Here is a 23,765-nt window from a genome sequence, read left to right as displayed (position 1 = left end):
TAAAAAATAGACGAGAGGGGTGGACCACACCTCACTCAAAGCCTGCTCACAGGCGAATGACGCAACCGACAGGCGTGAAAAAACTCACGCATGCGCACGAGGGTTCAAGCTTGTCTGACGCAATCACACGTGATTCAAATCCATATGGTTTTTTAAAAAAAATAATTAAGGTCTGATACTTTTCTAACAGACCTCGTATATGTTTTTTTTTTTTTTTTTGATGCGTATACCAATGAACATAATGATGCAGACTCAGGAGTTCAGTGTGGATTATTTTATTGTTACACCCACTGATGATCAATAAAGAGCTGTTTAAGACAAAACAATGAATGCTTTAGTATTTGTCAGATTCAGATGTATTGCTAAAAGGGACATTACAAAGCCCATTTCGGATGGACAACACAAGTGTTCAACTCATACTGCATATTTGTGTGCAAAACAGTTCTGTATAAAATGAGCTGCATACAGTTTGACATTTAAATCAAAAGTGCCTCAATATCTGGTAAATGCACTATTTAAGTGCCTCTTATTAGAGCAAAATATACTGACACTGCCTGCAGCAGCAAAGAATCGTAAACTCAAAACAAGAGGAAAATAAAAAAAGATTCAACATTGTAACCCACAGCAACACTTCCAGATTTTATACATGCTTTCAGACACAGAATCATACCTCAGAAAAAGTAATAATAAATGCAATGTATTTCTCAGACTTGAGCAGCATTTCATTTGGCTTACCCACAATGGTAGGAATACAGATTTACATGACAATGACATGACAAGTAAAACTACCAAGAATCAGCACCATCAAGGTCTGATACGGGCTTTTCTTTACCAAATGACAGCAGAAGGTGTTCTTGACAACATGAACTGACACCTTATGGGTATATACTCATTATTAATAAATGAAACTGTCTCAATGAATTGGGGGGTGGGGGTGGGGGGCAACAGTTCAATTGTCAAAATACATTAACAGAAAAACATGGTATAATATTGCAGAGAACCGCTGATCTCTACTAGCCAGTGGATGAGAATCAACCATCGTGCAAAGTATATACAATTACATGTTTGAAAAGTATGAAACATGGAAGAATCAGTATCACTGATATCTCAATTTGTGCCTAAAATTAATTTTCCTTTCATCCACAACTAAAGACAATCTCAGGACAGCTGATATAACTAGTTATAATTGTGATCATTTTAAAAAGCATCTTTAAAATATTGGTTATTCACGTATATGTCCATTTTCATAATTATAAACAAATGTGTGCACAATAATCAACAATTCAGACAAAGGCATTTGCTGTTAGGAGACCTTAAAAGGTCCAATGATAAATTACATAACAGCATTAAATAATTATCACCCACCAAAGCTAGAAATTAACACTCGTTTGGCTTAATTAATTGGTTTTCTATATGGATGCTGAAGCAATCATGGTGCTACTCCATACCTTCTCTTGGGAAACATTTTCCATAAATGGGAATACATAAGGCATAGTATAACAGACATGGGATTATGTTTGTTGAGGGGAACAAAAAAATAAGTGCTTGAAGACAGATGGCAGAGACCAGTCTGTTGTGTGACCACTGGAATATTACAGGTGTGACATGTAATCAGACTGACCTTTGAGCACTGTGCAAACTGAAAACTCACAGGTCAAAAGGGGAGCACCAGACAGAAGCTTTTCATATTGCGATATCTAATCCCGCAGAACAGTTTGAGATTAATCTCAATCCGGTCATGTATGTGCACTGATAAGTACCAGGTTTTCCCCCCAAATCAAAGTGTCTTACTCATACTTGGCCCCCCCTCACGGATAAAGCATTGGGCTACGTGTGGGCATAGGTTTTATCCACACATTTGGCCCCCCTCAGTTTGTTTCCCCAACAGCCACAGCGTGTGAGTTTTAAATCAGCGTCTTCTGTACCACTGAAGATTGTTCTTAGATTCAATCCTCCATCTCTATGGTAACAGAGGGATCCTGGTCTTCATCTGAAATACAAAAATAAAACACATGAATAATAATGTTTCAAAGTCGTCTTTGAAAATAAAACAGTCATGCGTGCTGCATGGAGGGCATTATGGGTAGTTATGAGGTTCTGTTCGGTTCTTGTTATTTAAAAAAAAAAAAAAAAAAAACTTTTTGTACCTTACGTCTGTGACCTGCATTTGAAAATTAAAATTATATACGTATATAGAAAAGAATGGTCCAAAATACCTTCAACCAGAATCCAGACTCTCATTGGAAGCTATAGGAAGCATTTGGAGGCTGTTATTTGTGCAAAAGGAGGATCTACTAAATATTAATGTATTTTTTTCTGTTGGGGTTTGCGTATTTATGCACCTGCCTAATTTTGTTAAAGAATTATTGCACACTTTCTGTAAATCCTATAAACTTCACTTCTCAAATATCAGTGTTTGTCTGCTATATGATATATTTAACTGAAATTGCAAATCCAAACAACCAATGATTTATAAAGGAAAATCATGGAAATCATCAAGGGTGCCCAAACATTTACATATAACTGTATATCTTCAGACTGCATATAAGCTTTGCCATCATCTAGCTCGATAGAATGCCCCAGGAGCCTGAATGGAAACCTGATCACCATTAGTCAGATCCCAGAAACAGCAGTGACAAGTGCAGGAGCTCACGATAACATCTCTGGGATAAAACTCTGTTAGTTGTTGCAGAATGAAGCGAATGATATCACCCTTAACTGGATTGACAGCTGATGTTATGAACTCTACATCTAGTCCACTTTGATAGCCAGACTAGTCAATCGAGCCCGATTATATTATGTGATATAGGAAAGACTTCAGTTCATTGAGCTACCAGTAAATATCTGTATATCTGAATGTTTGAATGAAATTTGTAGCAGTTAATATGCTTCATAAAAGGAAAAACAAAAAAAAAAACAAATAGGGGGTGGGACCTGGAAAAAGTTTAAAAAAAGTTTTTGGTCATAATATTGAGTGGCACCCTAGTAATTACACTGCACATACGTGTAACGACAAAACACATCACTCTAATTCTAAATGCTAATGTTCTAATGTTTTTGTTATCGGATTATCTTTTTAGATAACTTTAAAAACCATTATCGGACTAATTATCTTCCGATGAATTGTCCTCTGATAACTTTTAGACCGATAACACAGTAAACCCAGCTGAACAGCAAACATTTTTAAAATTTAAAATCAGTTGAGACCTACCTGTTAAAAGTTTCCTAACAGATGTATATACAACCCCTGGCAAAAATTATGGAATTACCGGCCTCGGAGGATGTTCATTCAGTTGTTTAATTTAGTAGAAAAAAAGCAGATCACAGACATGACACAAAAGTAAAGTCATTTGAAATGGCAACTTTCTGGCTTTAAGAAACACTATAAGAAGTCAGGAAAAAAAATTGTGGCAGTCAGTAACTGTTACTTTTTTAGACCAAGCAGAGGGAAAAAAATATGGAATCACTCAATTCTGAGGAAATCATCATACAATGTTGCAAAAGATGTTGGTTGTTCAGCTGTGTCTAAACTCTGGACCAAATACAAACAACATGGGAAGGTTGTTAAAGGCAAACATACTGGTAGACCAAGGAAGACGTCAAAGCGTCAAGACAGAAAACTTAAAGCAAAATGTCTCAAAAATCGAAAATGCACAACAAAACAAATGAGGAACGAATGGGAGGAAACTGGAGTCAACGTCTGTGACCGAACTGTAAGAAACTGCCTAAAGGAAATGGGATTTACATACAGAAAAGCTAAACGAAAGCCATCATTAACACCTAAACAGAAAAAACAAGGTTGCAATGGGCTAAGGAAAAGCAATCGTGGACTGTGGATGACTGGATGAAAGTCATATTCAGTGATGAATCTCGAATCTGCATTGGGCAAGGTGATGATGCTGGAACCTTTGTTTGGTGCCGTTCCAATGAGATTTATAAAGATGACTGCCTGAAGAGAACATGTAAATTTCCACAGTCATTGATGATATGGGGCTGCATGTCAGGTAAAGGCACTGGGGAGATGACTGTCATTACATCATCAATAAATGCACAAGTTTATGTTGATATTTTGGACACTTTTCTTATCCCATCAATTGAAAGGATGTTTTGGGATGATGAAATCATTTTTCAAGATGATAATGCATCTTGCCATAGAGCAAAAACTGTGAAAACATTCCTTGCAAAAAGACACATAGGGTCAATGTCATGGCCTGCAAATAGTCCGGATCTTAATCCAATTGAAAATCTTTGGTGGAAGTTGAAGAAAATGGTCCATGACAAGGCTCCAACCTGCAAAGCTGATCTGGCAACAGCAATCAGAGAATTTGGAGCCAGATTGATGAGTACTGTTTGTCACTCATTACGTCCATGCCTCAGAGACTGCAAGCTGTTATAAAAGCCAGAGGTGGTGCAACAAAATACTAGTGATGTGTTGGAGCGTTCTTTTGTTTTTCATGATTCCATAATTTTTTCCTCAGAATTGAGTGATTCCATATTTTTTTCCCTCTGCTTGGTCTAAAAAAGTAACCGTTAATGACTGCCACAATTTTTTTTTCCTGATTTCTTATAGTGTTTCTTAAAGCCAGAAAGTTGCCATTTGAAATGACTTTAGTTTTGTGTCATGTCTGTGATCTGCTTTTTTTCTACAAAATTAAACAACTGAATGAACATCCTCCGAGGTCGGTGATTTCATAATTTTTGCCAGGGGTTGTAGTTCTACCCTCTGCAAACAGTAGAGAGATACTTCCAGGAAAAACCACTCTACCTCTGCAGGTAAAGGAGAACTACAAGTAGTCATTAAAAAAAAAAAAAAAAAATCATTTCCTTTAACACCATAATGATGCTGGCAATATCACCCAAGTCATCCAGAGGCATACATTTTTAACTTATAGTTCAAATTTTAACAAAACTAATTTTGGACAACTTATTTAAAATTACTGTCATGTCTGAAGCTTTATAAAGTAAAAATATCAGATATATGTTTTAGTTTTAAAATAATGTGCTAATTTTTAAGGTTTTGTGAGTACATGTTGAGCCCAGCAGTGCATTATGGGTAGGACAGGGTGTTCACGACAGGACAAATTCATTTCAGACACTCTGTTCAGGCTCCACGGACAGCAGCATTAAACCCTAGTGCCTAAAACTCTCGTGAATATATTCTCTGGGTTTATAGATGTTATTGTATTTGTGTTTGTTAAATTCCACGCATCTTAAAAGTAGCAGACGGATTATCTAGGATTTTGTTTTGGAAAGATTTCAAGGCCTCTACTGCCATCTACTGGCCAGTGGTGTTCATGGCAGTATTTTTTTTTTTTTTTTACAAATTAAATTTAAAAACAAAACAACAACAAAAAAACATTACAAGACAGCTCTGCGGTGTTTGCACAGGCACAGTGCGAGTGATTAGACACTTGTAGCTCTTCAGCAGCAGGAAACCCTCATGACGGCTGACCAGAATAATATCAAACAGGTTTGAATTTCATTCGACCATACGATCGGCGATCAGGAGGTGGTCGTCAGATGTTAAATGCAGCTTGTTACTCCATGTACACTACACGATGCAGGACGCGCGATTAACCTGAAACTTGGTCCAAAAAATTCTCTCGCACAGTGTAAAGCCAACATTTATGTGTCAACAATATTGAGCGCACGTTTTACAACATCATAAAACGTGCGCACATTCTGTCCACATGTAAAACATTTTGCGATGACACTTCCAGGGCTCCGTAAAAATGCCTGTTTTTACAAATAAAAAATGGAATATTTTACAAAAGCACATTTATCTCAATTATCTGTAAACAACACACGACATACGTTACAGTAACATGTTGGTTTACATAATGAATGATTGAACCAATCAGTGTTTAGCAGAGGCACATTTTACCCAGAATCCTTTGCGATCTGTCTGTGACAAAACCTCAGAATTGGTGCATTATTCATCATTAAAAGATATATGTTATATTTTAACCTTGTACAAATGACAGAATTGACATTAATGGAGTTATTCTATCAGTATTCACACAAAACCATAAGTCAGGATGCCTTTATTTTTCAAGACCTCCGCCTGACCGGAGCATTGTGATTGGTAGAGAGTTGGCTTTGTGTCTGCTCTCAGGGTGTTTCAGTGCTGTAGCCGTGTAGCTTCCAGCAGGGGGCACCATGTTCAAACATAGAAATGCTGACTCGTTTGAGTCTTTTGTCGCTTCTAAAAACCATCGTGGTGTTTCAGCTTGTTAGTAGCTGCAAATGTACCAGAGACAACACTGGAATTTATCAGTTATCTGTAACTTCCGATACATTTTTGGGTGGTTTATCGGTTTATCTTTATCAAAGATAACTTTTCAGTTATCTGATTATCTGTTATCGAAGTTAATTTTTTGGTTATCTGTGCCCACCACTGTTATTGAACAAGTAATATAATTATTCTATTGAAGCAGAGTAGGAGATATAGCTAAGGTGTTGACAAAAAAATAAATCAAGGACTTATTCTCAGCGTCACGCTTGCAACAGTTTTACCTTGCTTTAGAAACATGTTTTTTCTAGGAAACGACATTTCTACCTTTATAAAAATGTATTACTGTGTGTTAGTATGAAGCACAAACTGACAAAATACAAGGTTATATCTTTAACATTCAACTTTAAATGATAATGCTAAATATCAATGTCACACAAAATTGATGAAAAAAGTGTTATTTTTGGGCTACATTTTGTGCATATCTCTGGAACCGTGCGGAATTTTTCAATTAAATTTTCAGTACCTGTCAAAGAGACTATAGGCAACTCACAGATAAATCTGGATGGTGCTAAATAAAATAATGGCTTGTTCATGACAAATGCAATGCAAATCAGCAGTTAGGCTTCATTATTTTTGAACTAGGCCCCATGCATTCTGGGAATTCTAAAAATCACGTGCAAACAAAACTGAATATGTAATGGAATTTAAGCAACTCACCCAAACTTCCTTCCTCAGAGGCATCATCTGACTCCTCCCACATCTCCTCGTTAGCTAATAAAGGGTTCTGGGATTCGCTCATGTTCTTCACGGGGAAGTAGTGGCCATTTCCTTGACTAACAAGAACATAATACAAAGGGAAAAAATAAATCAATAAAAATTAAGGAACCCAAACAACCGTGTAGTCCGGTCTGCCATTTTATGTACAGTACTGTATAAACTGTTTTGGCACCCTATAAAATTTTACCATTAGTTAACAGAACACTTCCAAAGATTCACATTAAAACACAATCAAATGTGAGATTATCTTGATTACAGCCGTAGACTGCTGTGACATACCAGGTATGCAAATAAGCTCCGTATCTTTATGATTTAATGCTCTGTGACACACCCACACAGTGTGTGGGAGTGAGATAGACACCTGCTCTTCAAGGGGACGGACACTGTGAACACAATAGGTATACATTTCTATGACCATTCCTGTTTTAAGACACTTGGTGACCTATTTGGCTCCAGATACACATGGTAAATGGGGCACGGGTAGCCTCTGATCACGTCAACCACTTTATACAGGGCAAGTCTAATATTGTATGATGGTGACCAATAGAGGCCAAAGCTTCAAAATTAAGGCAACACTAGCAAAAGCAGAACACATTGCATCAATTCTACAACGGGCAGCTGGATCGGAAATAGCCTGCAAATTAAAAACAAAAACTCTTGCAACACAGAAAAAAAATTCTCTCTCACTCGCTCACTCACACACACACACACACACACACACACACACACACACACACACACAGAAAAGACACATTATCAAAATAAACTGTTACATGTGTTACAGGTTATGTTTGTGCTTGCTGTAAAACTGCAAGCATTTTTCAATTTGAAAGATGTTTTATGATGCAAAGACCAGTTGCTGAATTGATCCAGGTATTTATTTTTTACTTATTTTTGTTGTATTTTAAGTGTTTTCGGCAGTTGCTGGTGCTGCCTTAATTTAAAAGCATTGCAGGCCCTTTCAGCCAGAGTATCTGAAGTGCACAGATACAACATAAATTTGGACTTGGCAGACAGGACTGAAAAATGAGCCAAGTCATCCCAATCATGTCTTAATTTGTCATCCACTGTGTGCTGGCTCACCTTGTGAAGACGGGGATGAACCACAATCTCCTGACCTCTCCAAATACCTGCTGCAGGTTTTCTCGGACGCCAACATTGAAACCATTTCTGTCTGGACCTCTGGCAAAAACTGGAGCTGAAAAGGCCTCTGATAGAGGGAAAATATTTGAATTTAGGATGTAAATTAATAAGACAAAGAAAACTGCCATCCATTGAACACCTCAGAAAGGATTTTCATGAGATGAACTTAAGGGGTACAACAATAAATAAATGTTTACCTAAAGTGGATCTGTTCTTCACCACCAACCAACAGTGGTAGCCAAAGAGGAACATGAGACTGACGAAGAACATGAGCGCCACAAACATGAGGAAGAGAACATGGAACTTGGCAGTCCCATTTGGCAAATCCCCCTGGGAGAGAGAAACAGGAGAACTAGAAACTTTAGGAAAGCCAAAGTGGCATGATCAGAGGGTGAGGTGCCAACAAAGCAAGAGATACAGTGAACTACTACTGGCACATACCTCCCAGAACTTGAGGAAATACTGAAAAACCGTTGCAGCAATGAATACACAGTATATCATAGAATAGAAGAGGAAAAGCAGGAAAAACTTGTAACTGGAAAAGCCCACACAGTTGTTCACCCTACAAAAAAACAAAACTGAAGTTAAAACAAAATATGTGTATTTTATGGATGTATTCCCTGAAACAGGCTAATATAAGTTACAATTTACCAAGGGCAGTGATGATCCATCTTCAAGACACACCTTAAATGGGAAAAGAGGGAACTTTAAAAAGTATTTCAGTTATATACATTCTTATAAATGTATCATTATATCTGCCAAGGACGTAATAACATCATTGGCGTTTATTTATTTATTTGTCTGTCTTTTAGCAGGATTACGTCAAAACTGCTACATGGATTTTGATGACATTTTCACCACAGATAGATATTAGGCCATGGAAGACTATAGTAACTTTTGGAGGGGATCTGGATCTGGATTCTGGATCAGGATTACACTTTATATAGGCTTTGAATGATTATGGCAAAACTACTTCATGGATTCTCACCGAATTTGCACCACAGATCCAGATTTTAGATCAAATGTCAGTTTCTCAGAATGCAAAAGCTCGAGAACCATGCACTACTTTTTCTGGGTCAGGCTCATAACTTCATAAATCACCCCTCATATATGGTTATTACATTTTCATAATAAAAATGTTACAACTACCAACAACAGTAACAATATTGATAATCATTTGTTTAACAAAACTTTAGTCTGGGAGCTGACCACACTTCAATGATGTACAACAAACCAAATGATATACATTTCTACTTCCTACTGCAATTACCTCCTGTGAGGCTTCAGATGCTCAACTAGACAATGTGAGTTTGAGTCTTGGGGAAACCGAAGATTATTGTTAGTTTTCAAAATAAACACTCAAGTGATGTTTTGCACATTCCAACCCATGAGTTCAGTGTTCTAATATATCAATGTCGTTCACTCTCCCAACTGAATTCCCAGTCATAATACCTGGTTTAAGTAGATAAAACACTTTAGTCACTGGCATGCTTGGTGGCATTATTACTACGTGACACAACAATATTACAATAAAAATAAAGATAATATATGTATATCCAGGAGAAAATGGCTTATATATTTTGGTTATGATAAGCTTGTCCTTTGTGAGCCATTTGTTTAAGGAAGAGCCAATTTTTAGAAATTGGGGACTTTGAGGTTTAACGTGCAACTCTAACCATAAGTCACATTAAAAAGGTAGATTAAAACTGATTTTACACTTTAAGTGTTAAATACTTTAATACAAGCACCTGTATAACTCTTCAGTTTCACAATACATCTTTCAGTTTTAATACATCCATTTTAAAGCCCTTTCACATAAGCACCCAAAAGCCTGCAGTTATTTGGATTCTATAAATGATAAATAAGGATAGGTTGCTTGTAGCTAGTAATCATGTACATTGCAGTGAGGTCACAACAGATGCAGGATTACTGCAGAAATTTGGAAATGTTGAAAACTGCTGATAAACCACACAAACTATTCACTAGTTAACTGCAAGGTTGTTGCCAGCAGTCACAAAATAAACAAACAAATCAAAAGGCAGACAAAACCAACAACAGAAGTCACATTTGTAATCACAAGTACACATGAGCTGTCATACTATTGTTGATTACTGCCTGTGCCAATATTACAATGGTACTGCAATCACATGCATTATATATACAAACAACTATGGCATCATTATTGCAACACCTGTGTTTGAATCATTATAAGCCTTGCAGCAAGCAATGATAATCCACTAACCTTTCTGAAAAAGATACATTTCTGCCCTGACTAATCATTAGGATCTGCATGCCTATGCAGCAACACCTTCTAATTATCACATCACTCTCTGGCCAACAAAGACCTCTTTGCAGAGGGTAATCTCTCAAAATGAATGGAGTAGAGAGGAAAGGTGAACTTACATTTCACAAACAGAGCAGTGGTGACAGCGGTCAGGCTTCAGTACCTGGCAGAGATCACAGAACCTGATAGCTGGAGACAAGGGGATAACCAGAACGATGGACATTTGAGACATTCACTTACTTCCTACAGCCCACAATTTATTCTGAGCAATCAGCACTAATGGAGGAGATAAGATTGTCCGACCACTCGGGTGGAGACACTCGGAGACACTCAGATTATGCGTAAAAAAGCTTTGGCTGACACACCTGACTCGCTACTATGCATACATACATACAGCAGCAAACAGTTACACGTGAAGCAGCGTATTAACTTATTGATTAGTTGGCCAAATGTGATTACCAATTGTGTACATCAAGATAAATGAGAAAGGTAAGTCTGGGGTCTCCTGCTAGAGCTGTTGCCCCCACAACTCAATCCCGGATAAGCGATTGAAGATAAGTGAAGAGTAAGAAAAATGTCACTGTGTGGACAAACACAACTGAAGCAGCTTCTAAAATATGAGTATTGTGGCTTTTGCCATATCACTGTCAGTAGACTTTGATAAAAAAAAAGTTTTCAAATATTTTATACACTAAATTAATGGATATTCACCTGTTTTATCTCTCTGAGGGGACCAGATGAATAATGGACAACAAAAAAAGTCCAGCACATTTTATAAAGTCACTTGGGGAGAAAAAAAAATTTTCCTTGCTGGTGCAACAGTTATATGTAGCATTAAAGTTAATTCAATGGATAAAATGTCCAACTATTTATGCTCCAGGTCAACAAATCAGTGCAAATCTTAACCACCTGCAAAAACACAATTTACTAAATTTTAAATGCAGAATAATAATTAAATATGTTTGATGTTGCAGCCTTGGTATGAACTCATAGAAGTAATATAAAATAAAAGGTCTGGGGTACATTTAAAATGGGAACCAAAAAAAAAAAGATTAGGGCAATAAATGCACAATGTGGGTTTGTTTGTTTTTGTTTTTTATGCTATGGGCCTGATTTAGTTCCTGGGCTGGAGTTTGAGACCCCCAGGTTAAATGATTCATCAACTGATTGTAAAAGTATGAATTAGATGACCACACTTGATGCGTGATCATTTCACCTGAAGATGAAATGATCACACATCAACATACATATTATTTGATTCAAATCTGTTTACCTCCAGACTGGGCTCGAGTGAAAATGGGCAATTTCTTTGCAATGTCGACCAGAATTTGTTTCTGAGCATCTGGTCTCTCTTCCATCTCATATCTTTTCTTGTCAGAGTAAGACAGCTGAAACTACAGCAACAAGCAACAGTCAATGAATGCACTGTGCAGGATAAAAGAATTGTATTAAACATGAGCCTGTGGTCTTCAAGGCCATACCCACCTTTTTGCATGGTGTTGCAGGTGGGGTGAAGATGGACTTCCAGTAGGTCCAGGAGAACATCACAAAGCAAACATGAAACACCAGCAGATAGGCCACTGCATGCACAGAACACCATGTAAAAAACAATTGAAGAGTTAATTTAGTGACGTCATCTACACAACCAGTCTACATGTGCTTCCTGGACTTGAAAATGGCATATGACTGGGTACCCCGTGGTGTCTTATGGAAGGTGCTGCAAGAATATGGGGTACAGAGTATGCCACAACACATGATCTGGTCTCTGTATGACCAAAATAGGAGCTGTGTCTGTATTCTTGGCATTTCTTTCCTGTGGGATTTGGACTGCACCTGGACTTCCCAATGTCACCAGACCTGTTTATGATTTTTGTAATTTTCAAGGAAAGGATTGTGGCCTCAGAATTGTATCTCTGCTTTTTTGCAGATGATGTGTTTCTGTTGGCCTCATCAGACAGTGACCTCTGATATGCACTGGGCATGACTGAGGTAGTGCTGCACAATTAATCACATTTTCTTCATCACTGTGATATGAGCATGGGCAAAGAACATATCGCTGCCTTAGGCATCATGAATATAAAAAAATAATGGATGGATGGATGAGATTTATTGTCATTGTCATTACAAGTGCAACAACAACGAGATTACGTCCACACTCACATTATTGCAGACAAACAGCAATTAATCCACAATTGTTACTTGTTTACTGTAATAATGGCACACATCAGAATTAAGACAACACATATACATTTGACATTGTTTATGTGCACTAAACTTGAAACAGTCCGTTATCCAAATTGAGGCGATGTGAGTGTGTGGTAGCCGCTGCAACTGGAGTCGCGCCGCCACTAGCTTGGGGGGAACGGAGACCTGTCGCAGTTAAAACCGCGCAGCCCCCAGAGGGGAAAGGAGTGGCGTGAGCGGTGGCCGGGATGGGGTGTGTGATGGGGGACAGAAGGTGAGGTAGAAGGGAAAGTGGAGCATGCTTCAGTCTTTGTCCATGTGTGAGTCTGTCTGTCCTTGTGTACTGGAATAAGAAAGACAGGGAGGCAGCCAATCTTCCCAAGGCCATAGAAATTCTTCTGGAGGATAAACAATGGGCATTTTATCCTTGACAGGCTGATAAGCCTGCCGTGTTTGTGGTTGAGCAGTGAAAAACACTTTTCCAGCTTCACATGAACAAAACAAAACCCAATTATGAAAAATTCCCCGGCCTCTGAAATCTTCACTTTTTTCTGCAAGGCACGCATTTGCTCTGAGATGTTATCCAATTTGCGTCTGAGTTCAAGGGTTAATGCAATCTGAGAATGCATCGCCTCTCCCAATTCATTAATCATGACGGACAAGCGAGGGGTCGTGGTTTTTGTTTTGTAAGCCAATAAGTACCAGCCCTCCTACTATGAATCCAAATATGACTAAATCCTCGACGTCCTCCACAGAGAAAGGAGGAAAGCATGCAACCCGCCAAGTCTCCCAGGCGTCGAGAACATAGCCCGCAGGGTAAGTTCCATCCGGGCCCGCAGGGTCCTCTGGCCCTGATCTTCTTGTAGAAAAAATGGTGTCAATTGCGTTCAGAGACCAGCTGATCAATTCCATGATTAATCCAATATAGTCTGAAGAATTCACAGCCTGGTGAAGTAGGGACTTTGAAGGTTGGAGCAGAAATAGAGGAGCAGAGGAGGAGATGCGACCGCCCACGCCGGAGTCCCAAGCTGATAAAATCACTTTATTTGCACACGCCATGACGTGAGAGAAGATTTGACCCAGAAGTGCTGACACTCAGTGTTTTTACAGTGAGTAGAGGGGAAAGCCTGATGAATCTGTGAGGTGTCAGGGGAAACAGAAGAGCCAGAAATTGCGATGGGTGATTTTAGAAGGTGAGCAGTAATTATCGGTACTTTGAAGGAGTTGAATTTTTTTTTTTTTTTTTTTTTTTAGCATAACATGAAGATTGTGGCAAGAGAATCTGTTTGCCAGAACCTCAATGGCAAAGCAACCAAATACACCAACAGTGCTGGTGACGAAATTCTAGCTGATTACATTAAGATTTTACACAACTGAATCCAGTGAAAAGTGATTCAACCTAGTGGGCAAGTGACAAAGACGACTGGTGAGAAAGAGGAGGGCCTTTTTGCTAACAAAACACCAATACAGTAATAGTAGCATGTAGCTGATAATGTTCACTAACTAAAATGAAATTTTTTAATTACATGTGATTGTCATATGAATTTTATATCAACATTTCCAAAAACTTTGTGTTGCCCATTGAGAACTGCCAGGATTCTGATCGAAAACTACAAAAGAATGGTTGCAATAATCAGGTATCCCCCAGGAAGAGGACCTAGCCAAAAATAGGGAAGTGTTGGATGAGCTGCTTATTAATCCACTGCCTCCATGAGCCGGACCAGATTGAGTGGCAAAAAAAAAAAAAAGAATGAATGAAAATCTACCCATAAAATGCAAATGACTCATGCTTTTCATGCTTACATATGCCTGAGTAGTGCAGCACAGTGTCTGGTAAAGGCAGCATTTAAGTGCAATAAAACAATAATGCACATTTTAAGTTATGTGACATAAAGATGTCATTTAGAAAGCTCCATAATTCATATAATGTTTATCAGGCTGCCATTAAAGAGTTCATTTTTAAAAGCATAATGCCATTTGAAGAGTATACGTAACTAAATAAAATAAATATACTGACAAGATTTTTTTTTTATCATATGCTCACTTATTAAAAATACTTTTCATGACAATCATTTCTATTGTTACTTGCCTTTAAAAAAAAAAAGGCACTTAACGCTGCACAATAACTCCTCAAATTTAAGAGTTAAACGTTAGCGTATGAATGAATGAAAAAAGTTAGAGTAATTTACCTTTTTCCAGTGTGCTGGTAATTGTAACTGTAAAAATAAAAACAAAACATGACATTTAAATATCACAACTGCTAGGAAAGTGCTGATAAAAGTACTCACCCCACCACTACCACCACCACACCCAGTTAAACTGTGACTTTTTTGTATAACATTATAGAACAAAATGTTTTGTTATTAATGAAAAAAAAAATCACAACATGATACAAATTAAAGAAACATACTGACTATACACAAAATAATGGACTGCATAAGTACACAGCCCCTTTACTATGACTAAAGCAACAGTTTTACAGCCAGCGAGCTTTTCACAACTCAGGAGATGGATACAACAACATGCCCAAGTTACTGAATATCCCTTCGACTGTTCTGGGAATAACATGGGTAACTGGACCTCACGCCCTCTTTGCCAGCACCAATGGGCATTAGAGCATACAGTACTTGTTCTACTCAATGACTGTGGGTGCAAATAGCCATCTCAATCATCTTAATGGACAGACTAAAGCTTGTCGAATCAAAGCTGCACTAGGGATTAAAAGAACCTAACTAACCATATTTGTGTGACAAAGATTAACAAATTCTGGAACGATCAACCAGTTTATCTTGGATCTTTTTATGTGTTGTACAAAGAACAGGGCACTGCTCAATATTAACACAAGTCCTTCAACCTGTCATAAACAATTAGCATTGATAACACGAATTAACCGATTTGATAGTTTGAACATTTGACGTTTCAGCAGGTGTTTGAAATTGTCAGACGGCCCCTTACGGCTGAGCGCAGCGCGTCTTTTACGATTAAAATCCGTAGCAGCAGCAAACGTTGATCATTTCAACGAACATGATGTAAATGGTTGGAGTCTGTGTTTGTTACGGAAACCGGCTATATAGTGGCAACAATTTATCAGCGTTTCATCTGTGAGTGTAAAGAGAATAAAACCTGCGTTCAAGTTTACTGTGATCATTAGCCAGGTCATAAAATCACCAATCAAACCAACGATTGTAATAAAAGCAAGAGCAGCGCTGACATCTCAGCTTCAGTGACAAACAGAATTAAATGTTACCTTTTAATAAAGGTAACGCTCACTTAAATAAAAACACTTCCGGGGGTGTTTACTAGCTCTTGTTCGATAACGTTATTTTTGTTACCACAGTACTGTCCAGCTAAGCACCCCAAATCAACACTGTACTTACAAAGACACAACTCAAACACATAAGCGTAGTAAGACCAGAGCACCACGGAGGTTATTATGAGCACAGGAATCCAGGAGAAAACCTTCTGGCAGCATCTTAGAGCTCTGGACAGAGCCATGTTCTTCACCGCTCTGCGCTCCATTAGCATGCCTGCTGCGAGCTGATCCATCTGTGTCATCGACGAGCGATTCAACGCACTGCGGTCAGCAGTGGCCGCTGACGTCAAACGAGATAATTTAAAATAGATAAATAAAAATCGAAGTATAAATCTTAAAAAAAAAAAACAACAACAAAAAAAAACAATCTCACTCCTCAACTCTTCCTCTCTCACAAAAAAAACAAACAAACAAAAAAAAACAAAACTGAAAAGATCTAGCTATTAGAATATTATTTTGTCTAATGTTTTTGGTGAGGAATTTTATTTATTATTATTTTATTTTTTTTTTACAGTTACCCAATGTACAAATGAGTGAATGGATGTTTTTGTACGTTGATTATTGACATTGTTATGCACGTTTGATTTATTTTATTATGAGCTCTCATGTTGTGTTGTGGGTTTTTTATATTTGACATAATGTGGACAATTTATTTGTTCATCAAGTTTTAAATAATTTCAACATAAATGTGTTAAGAAAGGTGTTTTATCATTAAAGATGTTAAATCACAATAAATTTTATTACTGAAATAAAGTTGTTCAGAGAGCACGATGATGCCACACCCACATTTCAAAGTATCAGGCATGTACAGAAAATACAATGTATATGGGCCTTTAAACAGTCAAGTTCATCAACAATAAAATATCTAAACTAATTTCCATAAAATCAAAGATTTTTCGTCGCACTGGGAAATTTGACCTTCACCTCTGACCTTGATTTTGAATGATCCTAACCAAGATCAAATCAATTCTTCCAATCAGTAGGCCCAATGGACCCATGACGTTTGATCAACACTCGAACAGCACTCCCACCCAATGAGGAGCCGGTGCTTATCTGCTCCACCAGGTGAGAACCACTTTGAGGAAGATCAACACCACCAAAACAGTAGGACCAGACAGAGTACAAGGCCGCACACTGAAGCCATGTGCTGACCAGCTAGCAGGAGTGTTACCTGACATTTTCAACCTGTGTCTGCATCAGGCTGCAGTCCCCACATGCTTCAACTACTATCATCCCTGCACCCAAAAAGCAACCAGTCAGATGTCTCAGTGATTACCGCCCAGTTGCTTTAACACCAATTGCCATTGAAGTGCTTTGAGAAGCTTGTTCTCATGCACATCAAGGCCAGCATTTCCTCAGATATGGACAACCACAAGTTTGCCTACTGGGAAAACAGATCAACAGAGGATGCAATCTCAATTGCACTTCACGCTACCCTGTCCCATCTAGAGCATCCCAACACATATGCCAGGATGTTATTTGTCGACTTCAACTCCACCTTTAATACAACGATCCCCCACAAACTGGTTAACAAGCTCATCAACTTAGGTCTAACCACTACTCTCTGCTAATGGATTCTGGACTTTTTTACCAACAGACCACAAAGCACCAGGGTGGGAAACTGCACATCATCTACTTTCACCCTAAACACGGGAGTACCACAGGGCTGTGTCCTCAGCCCAGCCCTCTTCCCCATGTTCACTCATGACTACACTCTCATCCACCCGTCCAACACTATAGGTAAATTTGCAGACAACAACACTATAGTGGGTGTGATAACAGGAGATAACGATACCCAATACACAGAAGAGGTGCAACACCTGGTGCAGTGGCGTTCAGACAACAATCTTGTCCTGAATACATCCAAGACTGGTGTATCACCGACTACTGAAGACCTGTGTGACTGAATTGGAAGAACCGCTAAAAAGTATCTTCACCCTTACCCTGCAGCTAGGCATAGTTCTCACCCTCTGGAAGACATCATGCATCATTTCAGTTCCTAAGAAGAACCGGCCCAGCAAGCTGAATGACTTCTGATCAGTGGCACTCACTTCACACCTGATGAAGCGGAGCGGCGCTTTCTCGGCTTCCTCAAACCCCAGGTGTAACATGTCGAGGACTGTCTCCATGTACTCCAGTTGCAGCGGTTACCACACACTCACATTGCCTCAATTTGGAAAACGGACTGTTTCAAGTTTAGTGCACATAAACAATGTCAAATGTATATGTGTTGTCTTAATTCTGATGTGTGCCATTATTACGGTAAACGAGTAATAATTATGGCTTAATTGCTGTTTGTCTGTGGAATGTGAGTGTGGAAATCTCGTTGTTGTAATGACAATGATAATAAAGCTATCCATTCATCCATCCATATATATATATATATATATATATATATATATATATATATATATATATATATATACATACACACATGCAACCCCAATTCCAATGAAGTTGGGAAGTTGTGTAAAATGTAAATAAGAACAGAATACAGAATACAATGATTTGCAAATCCTCTTCAACCTATATTCAGTTGTATACACCACAAAGACAAGACACTTAATGTTCAAACTGACAGACTTTGTTGTTTTTGTGCAAATATTTGCTCATTTTGAAATGGATGCCTGCAACACATTTCAAAAAAGTTGGGATGGGGCAACAAAAGACTGGGAAAGTTGATGAATGCTCAAAGAACACCTAATTGGAAACAGGTGAGTGTCATGATTGGGTATAAAAAGAGCATCCCCAAAAAGATCAGCCGTTCTTGCTGCTAGGGTCTGGGAGTTATGAAATAAATTCTGTTGTACACAATGACAATAAAGGCTCTTATCTTATCTTATCCATAAAAATTAGAACACTGCAATACATACTGTAGATACTACAGTGATCACATGAGCACACTTCTCCAGTAACATCACTAAACATGGGATATTAAGTAAGAAATCGTACTTTTCAAGTTAGCATTTTCAAAAAGGCAAACAAGAAAGCATAAAAAACAAATTTTAAACTTCAGCTATTTTCCAGTTGTTTGCAAAAGATTGGTTCCTCCTTTGAAAAGCACATTTTTCTTTGTTTTTTTGTTTTTTTTACATGGAATCAGCTGGTTCTTTTTACAAACTCAAACTATTACACAAAGCAGTTGATCAACCAAACCAAGAAGATGCAAATATTATATTTATCTTGTCCAATTACTTATGGACTCTGAAAATAGAAACACTCTATATAGAAGTGGTTGAAATTCTAAAATGGTTAATGGAATATTTTTGTTCATCCCCTTGAATTATGTCTTAAACACTACACGCACATCTTGGCTGCTTCATTTTAAGTCCATTGTGGTTGTGTACACAGGCAGAAGTATGTCACTGTCCACTTATTTATGAACCATACTGTAGGTCCCTTAGAATGAAGTGAAACCGTTCTTGAAGAATTTAGCCTCAAACCCAGAACTAGTTTAGTTTTTCTGTGTTCACTTGAAATTAACTTCAAAGTTGATACAGTTTGTGTGAGTGACCAAGGGGAGGCACTATGAGGCTGTTCTATAACCAGATTGCTTGACACACACACACACACACACACACACACACACACACACACACACACACACACACACACACACACACACACACACACACACACACACACACACACACACACACACACACACACACACAATGTCATCAGCTTGCAACCTGTTTAAACATGAATACAGCAGAGGCCAAATATTACATTAATATCAAATCATTTGTAGCAAAACACAGGGCTACTCCAAAACAATATTCACCTCCCTGTTCATTAGATTTGTGAGTTCATTGCTCACAGGTACATGTATCTTTAAGGTTTGAGTTGATCTTTAATTAATTTCATTATGAAGTTAAAAATGGGAAATAATCAGGGGTGAAAGTAAGAGCTTCACATGCTCGCGAGCGCTTCTCCGCAAAAATATCAAATAATATTAATAAAATGATACTGGAACTGGACTGGAATATTCAGTATACCACAGAGAAATGAATCTCATGTCAAAGTGACTGTGTGACCCACCAAATTGTGAGAAAAAGCATTTCCATCCTATGAATTTTGTCTTACAGAATATCTCAGGAAGGAAAACGTGATGTGAAGAAAAATCCAGAGGCTAATTAAAAAGGTATAAATTGAGACTTATGAAAGTGAGACTTCTAAGTGAATTGCTAAACAAATGGTGAGAGATGTTGTGAAAGTGTAGTGACACGGACCCACAACAGGGGGCGCAAATGAACGGTCAATAGATGAGCCAAAAAGTAACAATTTAATGTTGTGAAGGTGCACAACAAATATACAGACAATCTCATAATGTGATTACAGTCAATCCACAAAGGTGACGTGTGGGCAGGCTCGAGGATAGAAGACGTCTGTCCTGAGAAGAGCCGGAACCACACGATTTCCGCCGCCACCGAACCTGGTGAATACTGGAGCCGCCAAGTCCCGAATTCCCAGGTGATCACCGTCCCCGACTGTCGGATCTGGTACTGCTGGCGAAGAACAAAGACAGTCAAGTGTGGGTGTGTGTACACACAGTAACAACAACGGTGGGAATGCCACCTCCACCTCTCACTCAATATGCTGAAGAGTACCGCAGTGATTCCTCAGGGGAAAAGAGTGTCGTCCTGCACTCACTCAGCTTCCACAGAAAGAGGGACTGGTACTCCTGCAAACACTCACAATATACAGATATATTGCAACACAAACGGCTGAGGATATTACCTCCAGTGAAGTACGATATCTTGGCGATGAGGTGGAGATGACGTCTGGGTTTTATGGAGTGGGATGATGAAGAATGAGTGACAGCTGTCAGGTCATAATAACAGCTGTCACTCCCGGCTGTGTCCGTGGCGGCAGCGCCCTCTCGTGCCTGAAGCCCGCACTTCAGGCAGGGCGCCCTCTGGTGGTGGGCCAGCAGTACCTCCTCTTCTGGCGGCCCACACAACAAGATATTTATCACAACAAAGCATTCAGGCAGTAAAACTGAAGTCACTACAGAGTACAGATAAACACAAAAATATATAATTTTCTAACCTTTTTTTTTCCAGCAATTTCAGTCATTTCCCCACATTGTTAATATTACCTATAATACACACTTATGAAAGCTCACTCTACAATTTATTATTATTTATTTAACCAGCTGACAATCCTTTAAAACAGCTTACAAATGACAAAGAAACAAAGCCACAGGAAAGAGGTATGTCCTACATAGGACCTCAAGGTGGTGATACTTTTAATTCACCAGCCAAAGCCAGTACCCATTTACAGCTGGGTGGACTGAGATAATGCAAATGAAGCTCTTGTCCAAAAACACAGACAGATAGTGTGACCAGGAATTGAACCCACATTTCCACAGTGGAAGTCCAACTCCCTATCCCACTGAGCTACATGGCGTACTACAGCCAAGTACAAAACTTAAAATTGGTATCGCAATCAAACATGATCAGCAAACATTAAATGAAATAAAACCATCTGCTCATCATAGCTGGTGGGGACAAATATGTGCATTTTAAGCATAGACTTTACCTACAATTTTAAGTCAAGCCTGAAATACTACAGCTGCTGAAAATGACTATGTCATTTTAACAGGTAAGCTGTTTTGCAGCACCTAGGCCTTGGGCCTGACCCATGAAAGTGGTAGTGTCACTGCCGCCTGGAGTGGCAAAACTCTCCACCAGCATTTACTAGGTATATATTACTAGTTAATATTTATACAGTGCATCTGGTAAGTATTCACAGCGCTTCATGTTATCTGCATTTTGTTATGTTACAGCCTTATTCCAAAATGGAGTAAATTCTTTTTTTATCCTCAAAATTCTAAAAGCGCAAAAGCACTTTCGTGTTGAAGTCTCACAGGACATGCTGCACTCTGAAAAATGATGCCCACTTCTTCCACAATTTCTCGGATAGTCACACGACTGAAAAGCCACTGAAAGCTGTCTGAATCTTCAGAATGGTTTCCACCTGGCTTTTGCCCAGTTTCTGGCAAAATTTGATGCAGTAGCGCTGCTCCAGTCGTTCTGTCATTTTCCTTGCAATGAAAATCCGCCGAGAGCACTACACACGTCCTCACACAAGGGCTGCTTACCAGCAAATGACGCAATCGACAGGCGTGAAAAAGTTCACGCATGCGCACGAAGGTTCAAGGTTGGCTCATGCAAGCACACGTGATTCAAATCCATCAGGTTTTTGCAAAAAATAAAAAGGTCTGATACTTTTCTAACAGACCTCGTATATGTATCATGACAACGAAGATCTGTCGGCTTCTGATTATTTCATTAGTTTCTTTTCTCCTGAAAATTTATTGCATTTCATCATCCTCTGACTTGGTTGTGCAATCCAGTGCATGCACATTGTGTCATTCGTCATGAATGGTGTGAAATATTTCATCATGTCATCGGTGCATGTAACTGTGCACTGTAGCAGCTCAGAAGTGTTGTTGATCACATGCTTTGTAGAAATTTGCGCGTTGGTGTTCCACCTGCTCTCCTTTTTTGTAATGCTGACGCCCAGTCTGCAGTGCCGGATCCTTGTGGGACAGGGGTGTGAGGTGAGCTTCTCCTCATACTGACCGTCCCTTTTCCATTTCACATTCCCTCCTTTTCTTCTCAAGGCCTACACCTATTCCTTGACATTTTCTCCCACTTCAGCACATCATCTATCGCCATCTGTCCATCCAATTCCTGGTCTCCATGCTCCCCCGCCTTCCTCTCTCTTCATGCAACAATGTCAGCGGCAGCTGGGCGATGACAGCTCCTATCTCATTCAACTACTCACTAGAGGCAGGGAGCGGCCATCCATCCATCAGCACGGCAACAAACCCTTCCACTACAAAGCTATTGTGACTAGAAAAATAGTAACGGCCTTTTAATCAAAACATTTACCCCAGTGTAAAAGTAAAAGACAAGCAGCTAGTATCAGCAGGTTGAGGCAGACTCCTTATCTCAGAGTTGGAGGTGCATTCCTCGCCTCCCTGGTAGTCGTCTACATAAACAGACAGTAGGAGCTGGAGGAGAGCCCGTTTAGGGAGAAGTCACGCATAGCCGTGGCAAAGTGCAAGAAGACTGACGTTTACAATGTACCCCCAAGCAGGCTCATTAACTGGCGAGCGGAGTACAATAGCCAACACAATCCGATGCTTTTTAAGTTCGCTCTCGAGCCTCGGCTCACTGTTACGCCTTGAAGATGAAGTGGCACTTAGCGTGCGCATTTCACTTGAACCCTGAGACTCTCATGTCAGAAGTCTGCACTGCAGTCACAGCTGATTCAGGAAATGATGATGATGCTAAGCACTGGGGGCGATGATTCACTTGGGAAGCTGTGTGTGTGTGTGTGTGTGGTGTGTGTGTGTGTGCTGCAGCAAGAAGGTTTGCATGCATGTGAATGAGGGAGTCATGTAGCACACAGGTCGTATTTGTTTCATTTTCTGTGTCTGTCTCTATTTTCTATTGCAACACTACAAGCTGATGCAGCATTGAGTTTGATAGGATTTTCATTTCATTCCCTGCATGCTTCAGTGTCTGGACTTGGAATTCATCATGTGTGCATCTGTTTGAAGTCAGTATGGAACACTTATTGGAAAGTCTGCGTTCATCTTAACTTATTGTCATTGGTGCACATCCAGGTGATCTTGGAGTGCAGTTAGGCACATTGCTTCATTTTAGACAAAAGGTATGTGTGCAAAAATCAGACATGAGCACAGGACTAATTACAGAGACTACCCAGTACAAGAAAACACAGCTATGACTTCACAGAACATAGTCATGCACGCCATTTGCAATTTAACTTAACATAACGCAGACAAGGACTTG

General features: G+C 39.0%; 1 protein-coding gene across 1 annotated transcript; it reads right to left on the bottom strand.

The window, feature by feature from the left end:
* Positions 1–221: 221 nt before the first annotated feature.
* On the bottom strand, positions 222–16,187 carry zdhhc15b (zinc finger DHHC-type palmitoyltransferase 15b). Its single transcript, XM_034181278.1, has 11 exons — positions 16,001–16,187; positions 14,813–14,839; positions 11,925–12,019; positions 11,713–11,833; positions 10,559–10,628; positions 8,807–8,839; positions 8,597–8,717; positions 8,353–8,485; positions 8,096–8,222; positions 6,953–7,068; positions 222–1,990 (listed from the first exon to the last, which is right to left on the bottom strand). Exons 1-11 carry the CDS (start codon positions 16,176–16,178, stop codon positions 1,947–1,949), a joined length of 1,065 nt encoding a protein of 354 aa, XP_034037169.1. The 5' UTR covers positions 16,179–16,187; the 3' UTR covers positions 222–1,946.
* Between the last annotated feature and the right edge of the window lie 7,578 nt (positions 16,188–23,765).

The sequence above is a fragment of the Thalassophryne amazonica genome, chromosome 11, assembly GCF_902500255.1.
Source record: "Thalassophryne amazonica chromosome 11, fThaAma1.1, whole genome shotgun sequence".
NCBI classification, from domain to species: Eukaryota; Metazoa; Chordata; class Actinopteri; order Batrachoidiformes; family Batrachoididae; genus Thalassophryne; species Thalassophryne amazonica.
The sequence above is the reverse complement of the archived record's forward strand: the minus strand, read 5'-3'. Positions and strand labels throughout refer to the sequence as shown.

What these genes read in the sequence shown, in the direction of transcription:
- zdhhc15b (XM_034181278.1), bottom strand. Translation starts at nt 16,178, where the DNA reads ATGACACAGATGGATCAGCTCGCAGCAGGCATGCTAATGGAGCGCAGA. An exon ending in TTCATCCCCGTCTTCACAAG is followed by an intron (nt 7,069 to 8,095) that starts GTGAGCCAGCAC and finishes TGTTCTTGTTAG; the next exon opens with TCAAGGAAATGGCCACTACT. An exon ending in CTCTGAGGAAGGAAGTTTGG is followed by an intron (nt 1,991 to 6,952) that starts GTGAGTTGCTTA and finishes TTTGTATTTCAG; the next exon opens with ATGAAGACCAGGATCCCTCT.